Here is a 13,982-nt window from a genome sequence, read left to right on the forward strand (position 1 = left end):
CCAAAAGTTCACAAATACAGTCAGGAGAGGTACGAAAACAAGTTGAGAGAAGTGTGTAGAATGTTATCAATTTTGCGGGATGAACGGACACACCGAGCTGAATGCAGTGCATGCTCGGAGAAGTGTTTTGATAACTGTACTGACTGGACTTGGGCAGGCGTGCCCGAGTGAGAATGTGAGGGTTTAAGTGAGTGGTTGTCGCGACCTGGAGGCTCGTTCGGGGTAGAGTTTGAAGCCGGTATGCAAATATAGAGAGTTATTTTCAGCAAAATGTATTCCTGAATGCTGACATGCATATGAGAGCTCAGTATTGTATTCGATGCATGCTTTGCATCGATCATAGGACTCATATGAAAAGTACTTCAAAAAGCTGGTTTTAGGTTGTTCTTGACCATCCGAAACATTCTGGAATAAGAGGACGTGTTTTATGTTTTTCAGTATTGCTAAATTTCAAATTCCAAGCCATATTTAAAATACTTCAAGCGTTCTTACAGTTGTGCTGCTGTATTTTTTCGAAATATCAGATTTAAGTAGTCATTTTTTATTGTAATCCCATCTAATCTAATCTAATGTAACACAAACGCAGCCAGTTCGATGAAAGAATGCTGGAAAGTCTTGTCAACTATCTTTCTTGTCATTATTAATAATTGAAGTACATCCGAGAACACCCGAAAATGTATTGCAAAAATTAAAGCGGCCAGCCCTACTACGTTGTGTTTACCGCAGAGAGGATTCTGAGAACACCCAAAGGAAAAATATTTCTCAAAATCTGCAACATTGAATTTGCTGCAGAAACTGTCACATTTTATAACATTTTTTGCAGCAAGTCCGTGGATCATTTTTGCCCGCGTGTAAACATTTCAGCGATCTGCAGTTCTCACCAACACATATAATGCTGGCTCGTCCCCGAGCAACACTTCAAAGAGAAGAATATGTTGGTGCTCTTTCACTCACAATTCATCAAGCGTCCATAGCGCGGTGGTAGCGTGTCGGATCAATAACCAAGAAGTTGGTGGTTCAATCCTAGTTCTGTTAAGGTTTTTTTTTTGTGAGATACAACCAAAAAGCCGTCGGTAATGTCGATAATTGACGGTAACGGGCAAAAATGTCATACCCCTATATCGCAAAAAAAAAAATGCATGAGGACAGTTTTCATGCAGTTTCTGATATACTTTCATGCCGCCATGCATCACAATCATGCGACCGCCGTTTGGGTGAACGGATCACATTTCACAGAATCTACAGGGGAGGAAGGATGCGTGGACATGCCGTACCAAACGCTCCAGTTTTATATGTGTTTTGTGGGATGTGTTAAATGTAAAATATAGTAACGAAACGAAACTATTGGCACTACGCCCCCCGGGGCATGACCTTCCTCTAACGTGGGATTTCTGCTCCAGCGCCTCTGACGAGACAGGAGAAACCGGGACCGACGTTTTACTTCACCATCCGATAGAAGCTCAGTGGATAAGGCGGGAATCGAACCCGCGTCTCATAGCATCATCGGGATCGGCAGCCGAAGCCGCTACCCCTGCGCCACGAGACCCACGTAAAATATAGTGTTGTTTTAAAATCAATTAAATATAATAATGCAATATAATGATCATTTAATAGAATCCCTCCACCTATTTGTAGTAACCACTCACCCAAGCACACAAACAGCGACACAAAAGGAACGAAATTTAGCATGCAGAAACTAGACTGCGCGTCCTTAATTTTCAAATAGTCATATTTGATTGCAAAGACATGATTTATCTTGTAAGTAATCGCTATAGATTTTTAATATTTTTCAACCGATTTTTTCATGCAAATTTCATTTTTTTGTCCCTTGATTTGGGGAAATTTTGAAGCGAGTAGGAGACAAAATATGATACAAAATTTGCATTTGCCTAATCGATATTCAAAAATAAGGGGAATTCCATTTTTGCTCCTTAATGTTTCGAGTGTTTTAAGAAGTCCTTCCTATATCATTATTTTACCGTTCTGAGGTTTTTTTTGAGGTACTTTTGGCTTGGTTAAAAATCGTGACAAATGTTTTCAAAATCGATAACATTGTTTTTCAAAACTCAGTGAATGATCCACCAGTCGATAGCACTCCTCTGTTACTTGTTTTTCAAAATTTAAAAAAATGTTGACGATTTTGGAAACATTTCCATGTTGTCGAATTCAACATCACAGTGCTTACAGGAATTCTATTCGTGCATAATTTTTTTTTACTTAGTAGTTTTGAGCACTTATCTTTAATTTTAAGGTTCATTCCATTATTTCAATCAATTTCACAATGAAAATGTTTTTAAAAATATTTAAAAATATCTAATGAGTTAAGCCACTAACCCAATTTTTAAGTAATATTTAATTGTAATTCCCTGGGCTTTGTCATAATGAGTATCATAGGTTTGATGCTTGTTTGGCAAAGAGTATGATTTGATCCGATGTGGAATTAAAATCGAAGTTTTCGGTATATTGCTGAAGCTTCCATTTTTACACATGGACACCACTTCATGCTACGAGAACCCACTTTGACGTAGTCTCAGGGCTTAATCGATGGCCGGTAAGCTGTCATCGAGACCAGGAGGTTCTCCGATAGTGGAAATATCACATTTGTACAATGAAACGCTACATATGTGATTTTTCCCTATCTTAATGTGGGTGTCAGGTTAGGATGCGGGTTTTTAAAAATTTAGTTTTTGTAGAATTTAGGATTTTAACTATAAATATCAACTTTTTATATTTTGTCTTTAGTTATTTAGTGACAAAATTAGTAATAGTGAATTTAGTAATTTTATCAGAATCGGTGATTTTCATTAAAGTAGCATAAAAACCATTCTGATTTGTCAAAATTTCCGTAGAGTCTCGATCAATCAATAGTGAAATGATATTCGTTGATCTGTTGAACTAACGGTTGTCGGATTATGATTGTATCGATCATTGTTGCGAATCGAGGATCTACTGGAATTCTGACGATCAAATGGTCGTCTCTTTTTCAATTCACGACTTGTAAAATATGAACTGTTAATCTATTTTGTTGTTTTTGTTTTTTTTTTTTAAAGAAGCCAGACAGGTTTTAATAGAAACGTTTTAGATTTTTTGGCTATTAATTAAAATGTCGGGAATTTGAGATAAGAGTAGCTTTCGGATAGGTTACTTTAAATTTTGTATTCAATTTAAGTTAGGTAGTTATCCGAAATCGAATATTTGGACTTATATGAATAATTGAACATTTTGGACTTATGAATAACACACAACTGTGCATTTATTCTAGAGTCAGATCCATACAGCGTCAGTGTTTATTTGGTCGAAGTGTACTAATTCATTGGCAGATCTGGTTCTAGTTGTAATGTACGACAAGACTACTGACGGACGTGACAGGACGAGGGCCCAGTTTAGAGGTTTCGACATCAACGATGTGCGGCTGGATCACCCTCCCAAAAAAAAAAAAAATATTTAATTGTAATTCTGTTTAATGTAGAGAAATTGGTTATTATTTATTATTATTTTATTTATTTATTTATTTATTTTTTCTTTAAAAATTAAACTCAATAATAGTTCAATTATAATGACATGAGGATAAAATATCATAACCCACAAATTATCTTTTTAATGAAATTAATTAACTTGAATTCCAAAATGTTTTGAATTTAATGAAAAAATAAAGCATTCCTAAAAATACTAAATTATAAGGCTACCAACTCTTGCTGAGCCAAAATCCGTATACTTTACCGATATGACACCATGGTATAACAAAAACAGTCAAGGAACTATTTAGATAAGTTTGGAATTTGGGAATTAAAAATATTTTTGTTAAATGTTTAAAAGTTTACGAAATGTCAAGTTTGCTTTTACGAATAATATCGTTGTTAGTGTTATAACGAAAACATTTCTAGAGGTCCTTTAAATACAAGAACAACACAAGGTTTTCTCAAGGCAAAATTTGATCTTTTATTTAATAAATATGTTTTGTAAGGATTTTGAAAAGAACAATAATTGACAATCAAGATTTAATTGAGGAAGACCCGGAAAATTATGCAAGTTATCCCGTTAAAATCAAACTGACAGTTAAATAAAAATATCTAATTAGAGAAAGCTTTGGCCCAATCAAAAAAGCAATGAAATTTTTAAAAAGTTGTTAAAATTCCGTACAAATCCGTATTATGCGAAAAATTCCGTATAAAAATTCCGGCCTGTTAAAAATCCGCAGAGAAGGTCGAAAATCCGTACGGTAAGGAAAAAATCCGTACAGTTGGTAGCATTACTAAATTACAATATTTAAAAAATTTTGTCGTTCCCTTTTCTTTTCATGATAAAATTAATATTCTGTTTTGAAATTTCTTATACATTCATTTTTAATTTTTTGGTTGTTCAACGGTTTTTCATATTGTGTATCAATTTTTGATGTAATTTTTTAAAATAAATTTGTGGTAACAAATTTTTTTCTTTAATAAAACTGTCATAATTTTTTTCAAGTGTTTGGTTTTTTTTATGTTGGTCTTTTTGCCTTCCTCGGCTAAAAAATCACTCGAAATTTGAACTTCTGAAATACACCTCCTAGATATATCTTCACTTATACATATCGACTCAGAATCATTATCTGAGCAAATGTATGTGGGGATGTGTGTAGATATTTTTTTCCACACGATTATATCAGAACTGGATGAATTTGTATTTGTATTTGTGTTTGTATTTTATTTTTCAAAAATATACCGAACCTACAACTTTTTTTGTATACATTGACTTGAATGATAAGGACTTTATGTTTCATTAAAACTGAAAACTAAACTAAAAACTAAATAAACTAAAGAAATAAAAATGTCGATAATACGACAAATTACTGTTTGAGTAGGATTCAGTAATAAATTTAAGACTGATTAACAGCTGTGTATGTAGTTATAAAAGAGTGTGTAATACAATTTCAGCCGGGTTAGCCTTATTCGGTTCTTTTTGGGGTCCCCTAAGACCCTATTGAAAATTTTGTAGTTTAGTGAAGCATTTCAAAAGTTATGCTATGTAAGAGATTTTTGTAGATGCAAAAAAGGGTGAAAATTGCAAAAGTTCCGGTTGATGACGTAGGCTGGATATTTCACCGCAATGTTATCGCTTTTTGAGATGATTCTTCAAATTTCCCATAGGTGACAGCAAAAAGCTCGTTAGCCTATGCTTTTTTATGGTAGCAACGTAAGTTAGCTTTCATAGCATTTTGCTTGCAATTTATTAATGCGCAAGGAGGAAGGCACCAATCACTGAGGTGGTTTAAGTTTCGTTTTTGATTTGCACATACATTTTTGTGTGTAAAAATAGATATTTGCGGCTCTGGAAAAGTTTTGAATATTTCGGGAATTCTTAAATTTGATTTGAGTTGTCATTCTGTATTTTTCACTAAAATGCCATTATCATTTTTTTGATTTGATCAATTGGGATGTTTCATCCTTCATTTTGCTGCATTTTTGAGCCTTTTCAGGTGCTTTTTAAAATTTAGAAGCTACTAAAATTTTGGCTTTTGGACGTTTTTTAAGGGGTTACATAAATGTAGATAACCACAAAATTTCATATTACAGGAAATTTACTAAATCTTCTAAAAAGATGATTTTCAACCGCTCCTGAAAGTTTCATGAAGATATTTAGTGAATGAACTGAGTAAGAGACGATTTAAGTTCACAATTTTGCCATGCGCAAAGCGAACTGTTAAATTTGTGAACGTTTTTCTCTAAACACCGAGTTGATTTACGGGTGCCACGATATCTCAAGATGCAATGGACCACATTGGCTGAAATTTGGGGTGAAGACTCTCAAGATATATCCCGTGTGCATGACAAAGCCCGATTTTGAAAATTTGCTTTTTAAAAATACAAAATTTAAATACTGACGGTTTTTATATGAAAAACATAACAATATTGTTTTTTAAGTAAAGTTTTCGAAAATCGGCCTTCGTCATGCACACGGGACCGGTTTGACGAGTCTTCATCAAAATTTTGAGCCGATTTGGTCAAAGCAGTGTTGAGATATCGTGGCACCGGTTTTTTGAAACTGCTAACTTCAAATAGCTATATCTCGACAATTATACAACCAAATGTTTTCAACTTTGTTTTAATGATTGATCGAAATGTATATTTTAATGCCCTGAAAACAGATTTATAAAAAGTTCAAGTGTGTGATTATACCAACCTCGGACATTTTTGCCGATTTATATGTATGTAACTCCTTAACCTGGGATTTTCCTTGCCAATATCTCGTGGTACGATTTGGAACACAATTATTTCCACGAACTCAACCGGCGGCGTGCCTTCCGATCAACGATGGTAAAGGAAGGACTGATATTTTCATTGCTAGCGAGAAAATAAACGTCGAAAAACACGATCGCCCGCAGTTGACTCATCGAACACCGACACAAAAAAATTAAAATAAACATGAAAAATCAAGACTTCGCATTCCCAGCCAGCGCACTACTCGGATAAAAAAAAAGAATTACAAAAATTCATCCTCGTGTCCACGCAGCCTGCACAAAACTAATTAAAATCAATTTCAATTAGCACAATAAATGTCCCATATGCATTTTCAAGACTTTTGAGTTATTGATGCAGTTTGGTTCAAAATCGTGTGTTCTTTCAGAAAAGCCTACAACATCCAGTACTTTGTTTTAAACATCAGGAGCAAATCCTGTTTTTTCACGAAAACTTAACACGTAGCCCTATGTGTGGGACAAACTTGTCTTGCGCTTTTCTCAGTTTGCTGTTTTTGCATATGGGACATTTTTGCAAACGTGGGCAGTATAACCCTTTAAAGCTTTACTTTTTGGGATTTTGTGAAAAATGGGTTCTATCGAGTTTTATAAAACTATCACATTTTTCTTGGTTATTCTGACGGTACGCAATCTTTAGAACCAGCTATTGACACGACAAATAACATTCCAAAAGGGCGTAGCTCCAAAACATCACTGTAAATATTAAACTAGATTCCAGATTCGGATTCAGCGGCCAAAATTACTTTAAGAAAACATACCTTGGCCTTCAAGACATATTCATACAAGATTTTTTTTTTTTTTTTTTTTTTGATGGCCCACCTCTAACCCATACACAGTTTTTGTAGCATGGAAGGTTTACGAGCAGATATCTTTCGATAATTCGTCGTTCGTGTTTTGAGAGTGTCCTTTAATCTTAACTCTACTTCCGTGTATGCCCATCCTTATCTCTCGTATCTTATCTCAAGGCGCTCTTACAAATCCTATGTCGAGTCTTTTATTAATCAGATTGCAGCACTTTATCCATTTAGGGTATTGGAACCATTTGCTATTCCACACGCATATGAGCACATAGGGATAAACCGCGCCCAGATTCGCGTTACTTTTGATCAGGTTTATCATATGCGGCCCAAAGTGATCCCATGCGAATGCGTACCGATAATGAAGATGGCCGACTGTCATAACGTGCTCTTCCTCACAGTACCATCGTGGGTCACTTCTACTCCAACGGCCGTTGCCGTACAAACTCCTTGCAGCTCCGTTTGAACTCGTTTATATTGCTCGTCATCTTTGCTGCCTCTGGAAGCTGGTTGTAAAGTTTAAAACCTTTGTAAAACAGCGAGTTCTGCGTACACGCCTTCCTCCAAATCTGCAATCTGATATCGTCAGCTCCTCTAGTGTCGTGCTCATGGATATCCCTTCCGCATACCATGGCTTCCGTCAAGTATTGTGGTGCCATCCTTTCCTTCACACGAAAACAAAGACAAGTGTGTTGTATTCGATCCGTTGCTTCACCGACATCCACTGCAGACATTCCAGCATGCTCCGTCTCGGTGTCAGTCTATCACATCTAAGGATGAGCCGCATGATTTTGCTTTGGAGAACTTGCATCCTCTTCAGTTGCCGTTGTGTTGCCAAGAACAAGATCGATGAGCAGTAGTCGAAGTGCGGTGCGATCAGCGAGTTGTACAACTGAACCTTTGTCTCTGCTGTCAAGTAACGATTAATCCGGCACAAGACGCCAAACTTCCGCGCTGCCTTCCGAATGGTGTAGTCAATGTGCTCGTTGAAATTCAGCTTTTCATCCAGCATGACCCCGAGGTATTTCATCGTAGTTACCCGCTCCACGTTTCCACCATCCATCTGTACACTCCTTCTACACTCGTTGGTCTGCCGTGTCGTCACAACCATGCACTTTGTCTTCGCAATGTTCAGCTGCAGCTTCTTCCACTTCAACCATTCTGAGAACCGGCCCAACTCTTCGTTCATGACATCAAAACATTCATCAAAACTGTCACCAACCACAAACAGGACCGTGTCATCGGCGAACAGGTTCACCTGTACTCTCTTCAGCGCTTGTTTGATGTCGTTTATGTAGAGGATAAATAATAGTGGCCCTAGCACGCTTCCTTGCGGTACACCGAGGTCCACTGCTGTTTCCGCTGAGACTGCGTCGTTGTACTTCGTGACCTGCTTCCGGTTTTCTAGGTAACTGCCGAACCATTTCAAGACCGTTCCGCGAATCCCTTTTTCTCAGCACACTTAACAACTTAGTCCGGTCAATGGTTTCGAACGCCCGCTTCAAGTCTACGAAGACTGACAGAACAATGTTTCCTTTTTCGATACACTGCTTCCACTTCAGCAACAGGAGATTCAAAGCCGACTCGCACGAATGATGTTTTCGGAAGCCGGATTGCTCTTTCAGCAGAACACCCGTTCGGTCTATGAACGCCGCAAGTTGTTCCTTCACGATCGTTTCCATTACCTTCTCATACAGCGGCAGCATGTTGATAGGTCTGTGATCTTCAGGTTTCTTGGATTTTGAAATTTTCGGGATGGGAATTACCAAGGTCTTTTTCCATGCGTCCGGGAATTCACCTCGTGACAGCGATTTGTTGACGATGTCCAGTAAGTCCACAGCAACAACGTCCAAAGCGTCCACCATTAGGGGAAAGTGGGGCAAGTGTAACAAGCTAAGAATAAGCTCTCGAAAACCTATTAAAAACGTAAAAAATCATCCAGTTTTTTTAAAGACACTCTTATTTGAAATCTTGACTACCTCTTTATTACTTGAAATTATGAAAAAGTTCATTTTTTACCATAAATAATTGCTTTGAAAAAAATGTGTTTTCAGCACGTTTTGATACATGATGGGGCAAGAAGAACAACCTAATGGGGCAAGAGGAACAATTCATGAATAACTTGTTTATTTGCTTAAAAATCAATTTTAAAAACTTAGAAAAGTGAGATTACAATATGTTTTACACTATCGTCATCTGGGGCGAGTTGGGACACGTGGGGCGAATAAGGACAGCTGTTTTGGGACCATCCATAAACCACGTGGACACTTTAAGGGGGTATGGCGATTGTCCACGTTCCATACAAAAAGATTTTTGTATGGACAATTGTCCACGAGGGGGTTGAGATTTCCAAAAATGTGTCCACGTGGTTTGTGGATGGTCCCTTTAGCCTTGTTACTGCACAATATTTTGATATTTTTGATTGGTTTTGGATAGAACAGACACAGATTAATCAAAATCGTGCGTCGATTTCCAAATTTCAAGCTTTTGAGTGCTCTAAAACCTGCTGTCCCAATTCAGACCGTAGTCCCGATTCGCCCCAGGTGACGGTATTTTTAAATTTGTTGATGAGTGAAAAATATTTAACTGATAATTCCAAGGCATTTAAAAAAAAAATCACGATGGTTAGAAAATTATAATAAGAATACAAGTAGTACTTCTGGGAATTCAATTTTTATTTAATCATCAAATGTGGGAAATTTATGAAATCAAAATTGTTTCAAATCGAAAGAAACAAAAAAACTGCTCTTAAATTTAAACGTTGCAAGTCGGGCACGAATTGTCCACGCAGCAGTGGAACCATTCCGCACAGGTGTGGCACTTCTCCCATTCAGAATCATCGTTAAAGTTGCTGAAAACCGCTCCGCAGATCGCACACAACGAGTCGTTTACGTTCTCTTTTCCCGCCTTGCCATCCCGCTTCTTCTTCTTCGTGGAGGTTTCGGACGTCACTTTGGCCAATCGTTTCTTCGACTTCCTGATCTCTGAGACTTCTTTGTTGGCCTCAGATGCCTTCAACGCGTTCCGGTAGGTGTCGGAGGTAAGTTCTGTAGCCTTTTGACGACGCCGTCCGCTAGCAATTTTCCGCCCAGCCACTTTTGGAAGCGGCTTGATAGCTTCGGAGAAACTGTGAACCCTTGCCGTCCTGGAGTCAGCTCACCAGGGCTCAGCAGGGACTGCCCGGAGGTCGGTTCAACAGGAACAGGAGGTTGTCCAGAAATCGGCTCAACAGGGCTCAGCAGGGTCTGCTTGGAGGTTGACTCAGCAAGGTCTGGGCGCTGTCCGACACTCGGTTCATCAGGAACAGGAGGCTGTCCGGAAATCGGATCTACAGGGCTCAGCAGGGACTGCTTGGAGCTTGGCTCAGCAGGGACTGGATGCTGTCCGGGAGTCGGCTCAACAGGAGCGGGAGGTGGACACAAGGGTTTCTCTTGATCTGTTTCGAAGTTATCCAACACGTCTGTCGCCTTGGCCGCTGCGAAGTCTTCCAGTTTAAAGTTGTGGCGGTTGAATGGCCACAATCCGGTTTTATCAAAACCGACGATTGCGTTCTTCGGCGTCGCCGATCTCAGATACGCGTCCCCAAGCAGTTCGCTGACGTCGTTTATCGTGACGGCCTTCCCCGGATTGGCCTTGAGATATCTCTCGATGACTTGGGAGAAGTTGGTCTTCAGCGGCCCCATGAAGCTGACGTCCAATGGCTGCAGTTTGTGGCTAGAATGCGGAGGGAAACTGATCACGGTCACGTGATTGGCCCTGGCCTTTTCAATGAAGGCCAAGTTTTTCGTGTGCGAAGCGTGGCCATCCAGGAATAGTATAACCGGATCTTCCGCCGACGGCTTCGTATGCGCCAAAAAATGGTCAAACCATTTAATAAATATGTCGACTGTCATCCATCCCGTTGGATTCCCGCAAATACGGTGCCTGGTGGAGCTCCGCGCTTCAGATGCTCCGTAATACGGCATCTAGGAAAAATTAACATCGGGGCAGGTATTGGCCGCACGCCGACGACGAGATGCAAGCCGTGGACAAGACACCACGCTCTGCTGAAGTTATGGCCCCAACCTGTCGCCGTCCCTTCAACGCCAAGATCTTCGACCGCTTGCTTTGAACCTATATAAATAACAAGAAAAATGTTACTTTCAAACTTTTCAGTGATATAAAATAATATAATGTACACTTACAGTAACCACGCACGTTTCGTCCACGTTTTTAAACTGACTGGGCTTCCGGAACTTCCCAGTAGAGAGTGCAGCTTCTACAATGTCGTAAAATTGGTCCACGGCCACCTTATTGAACCCTTGGGCTCGGGCTGCAGAGGTTGCTTCCGGTGCTCGCAGCGAAAGTTCCGGGTGGCGCATGCGGAATCCGTACAGCCAATCCTTGCCAGCCAGCTCCGTGCCGTTGTCGAAGGGGTGGTCGATTCTGTTGATGGTGGCCAGCTGGTAGGCCAAACTGCGCATTTCCAATGACGTGACCCCGTAGAGTAACTTCCATGGCAAGAATGTAATCGACCAGCTCTCGCTCTTGCTGGGCAGTGAAAACTGGCTTGAACCGACCCAGGTTACGATTTTCGTCCGGAGGCCCCACCAACAACAAATACTTTCGGAGCGTTGGCCTCGGCACACCGTGGAGAGCGCCGCTCGGTTTACGGTGGATCCGGCCTGTACGGCTTCGATTGCCGCGGTCAAGGCTTCTTGACTCCAAGACTTACGGACCGAAATCCGCTTGTAATTCCGGACCATCTTTCACAGCGTCTCACACTTGCGAAGTTTGACAGCAAACTGAGAAGTTTGACAACTGAGGTTAGGTTCTCTCGCAACTGGAAGGTGGTGCACTTGCCCCGCAAAACTTTGTTCCACTTGCCCCGCACTATTTTTTTATTTGAAATGTCTCATAAAATTTTGCCCAAAAACAATTTTCAAAAAAAATGAAAGCAAATTATTTTTAATTGTTTTAACTTTGATGTGTTGAAAGAAAAAATATTGAAAATTCTTTTAATGTGCAGCTAAACCTTATTTTGTGCCATTCAAATCTTATAACAAAACAAGGGTTTTAAGAAAACAACTTTCAATTCACTGTCCTGGGGCGTTTACCTCATTATGGTGGCTAAATTATAGAAAAATTAACTTATTGCATTGCAAGCAACAATTCCTCATACTCGAAATATTAAAATTGTATAAATTACGGCCACACGAGCAATTGTTCCTCTTGCCCCATATGGTCGTCTTGCCCCACTTTCCCCTACCCGTTTCGTGACGTTTTCAACACCAGCACAATCCTTCAGTGATCGTACCGTTTCCTTAAGCTTGCTCATTGTTATTGGGTGAAACTCACACAACAGCTCCTCCGGTTCCGTCCTTCCTTCCTCCGGCGTAAACGTCGTTGCTGGAATCCCTGCATTTATCTCCTCCACACTCCGCACAAAGAAGTTATTGAGAAGCCTTGCCGTTTCCGCATCTCCCCGTGGCTTTCCAAACACTATCTCCATCGGCGGCTGTCCGCCTGGCTGGATCAGCGATTTCAAACACCGCCAAAGCTTCTTTGAATCTCCGCCGCAGCTCCTTATGTCTTCGTTGACCGATGAGTTCTTTGATGTGCGGATTTGTTTAACGTAGCGGTTTCTGCTAATCTTATACATATCCCAGTCCGTGGCCGCCTTGGTGACTTTATACTTCCGGTAGGCGTTATCTCTCAATGTTTTCAGCGTTCTAAGGTGATCACCGTACCAGTCGTTCGGGTTTGCACGTTCATCAACGCGGACGTCAACGAGGCTTCCAACTGCTGCTACCATTACTGTATCAAACTGCTCTCCCGCTTCGTTCACTGAAGGTCGTGTAATTAATAGGCCTTGCTTCTGGATTCTTCGAAATTTGGAAAATTGACATTTTTTTCTTACTAAAACTCAAATATCTCGGCTCTGGAGCGTAGAAATTGCATTTTCTCAGAGGAAAAAATGTTAAACGTGAAATTTCCTACAAGCTGGTTTTACTGGGAAAAATGGGCTACCCTAAATTAAATCAACATTTCTGAAAAAAGTTTCGAAAAAAATGTGATTTTTACGACATAAATCCGCTTGGAAGAGGCCAAAAACTTCAATTTTGGTCCAGAATTGATAGAGCACCTTAATCTATGGACAAAAAACTATTGTTTGAAGTAAATTCACACCTGATTAAAACAGTTTTTGTATTATTTTCATTTCAATCTGTTACTTTTTTCAGTAAATTGAAGAGGAGGTACGAGAAAGCATTTTATTATTTTTTCTTGTCTGAGAAAACATTGTTCCTAACAGCATAATCTATAATTTAAGAAGTGAGCACCTAAAATTCCTCGACATGACCTCAAAATGGGACAGGCTAATGCATATGTTGTTTGTCGAAATGTTTACCAGAAACAATAATTATAGATTTTCAAATCAATTTTCTCGGAACCACTGTGGGTTGATATTGATACATGAGAGCACAACGGCATCGACGGGGACCAGAATAAAACTCAATAAAATATTCGTTTATTGTATCACTTTCATAAAAATGCATCAAGCGGACTCATAGACCAAAAAGAACCTATTTTCAGCCCAATGCGGATGACGATATCTGATGTGATCCGCTGGGGGCTCATTCATAAACAACGGTATATGAGTTTAGGTTTTTTTCAACTGAGATTTGAAGGCTATGGCGTTCTATAGAAACAAATTGAAAGGGGCTGAAAATAGGCACCTCTTCGAGTCGGATTAACTCATCCTTCCAGATCGTTCTGTTGGCGGGCCATCCTCCGCTGCAGCAGTCCCCGGCCGATGAGCAGCCCCAGCAGGGCAAGCGGAACCAGCAGAATCACCACAAAGCTCACCGCCTGGCCCGCGGTCCGAGCGGCGTGCTCCTCTTGACCTGTCGCGTCGGAAATATGTGTGTTAGCTTAAGTGTATGGAAAGGAATTGGCGGTCACCAGCGGGC

At 39.8% G+C, this 13,982-nt stretch overlaps 1 protein-coding gene across 1 annotated transcript; it reads right to left on the reverse strand.

Annotated features, from left to right (window-relative positions):
• Window positions 1–11,007: 11,007 nt before the first annotated feature.
• On the reverse strand, window positions 11,008–11,777 carry LOC119770602. The gene is made up of 2 exons (XM_038265821.1): window positions 11,217–11,777; window positions 11,008–11,145 (listed from the first exon to the last, which is right to left on the reverse strand). The coding sequence occupies exons 1-2, from the start codon at window positions 11,775–11,777 to the stop codon at window positions 11,008–11,010; spliced, it is 699 nt and encodes a 232-aa protein (XP_038121749.1).
• Window positions 11,778–13,982: the final 2,205 nt, after the last annotated feature.

Source organism: Culex quinquefasciatus, chromosome 1, assembly GCF_015732765.1.
Source record: "Culex quinquefasciatus strain JHB chromosome 1, VPISU_Cqui_1.0_pri_paternal, whole genome shotgun sequence".
NCBI lineage: Eukaryota > Metazoa > Arthropoda > Insecta > Diptera > Culicidae > Culex > Culex quinquefasciatus.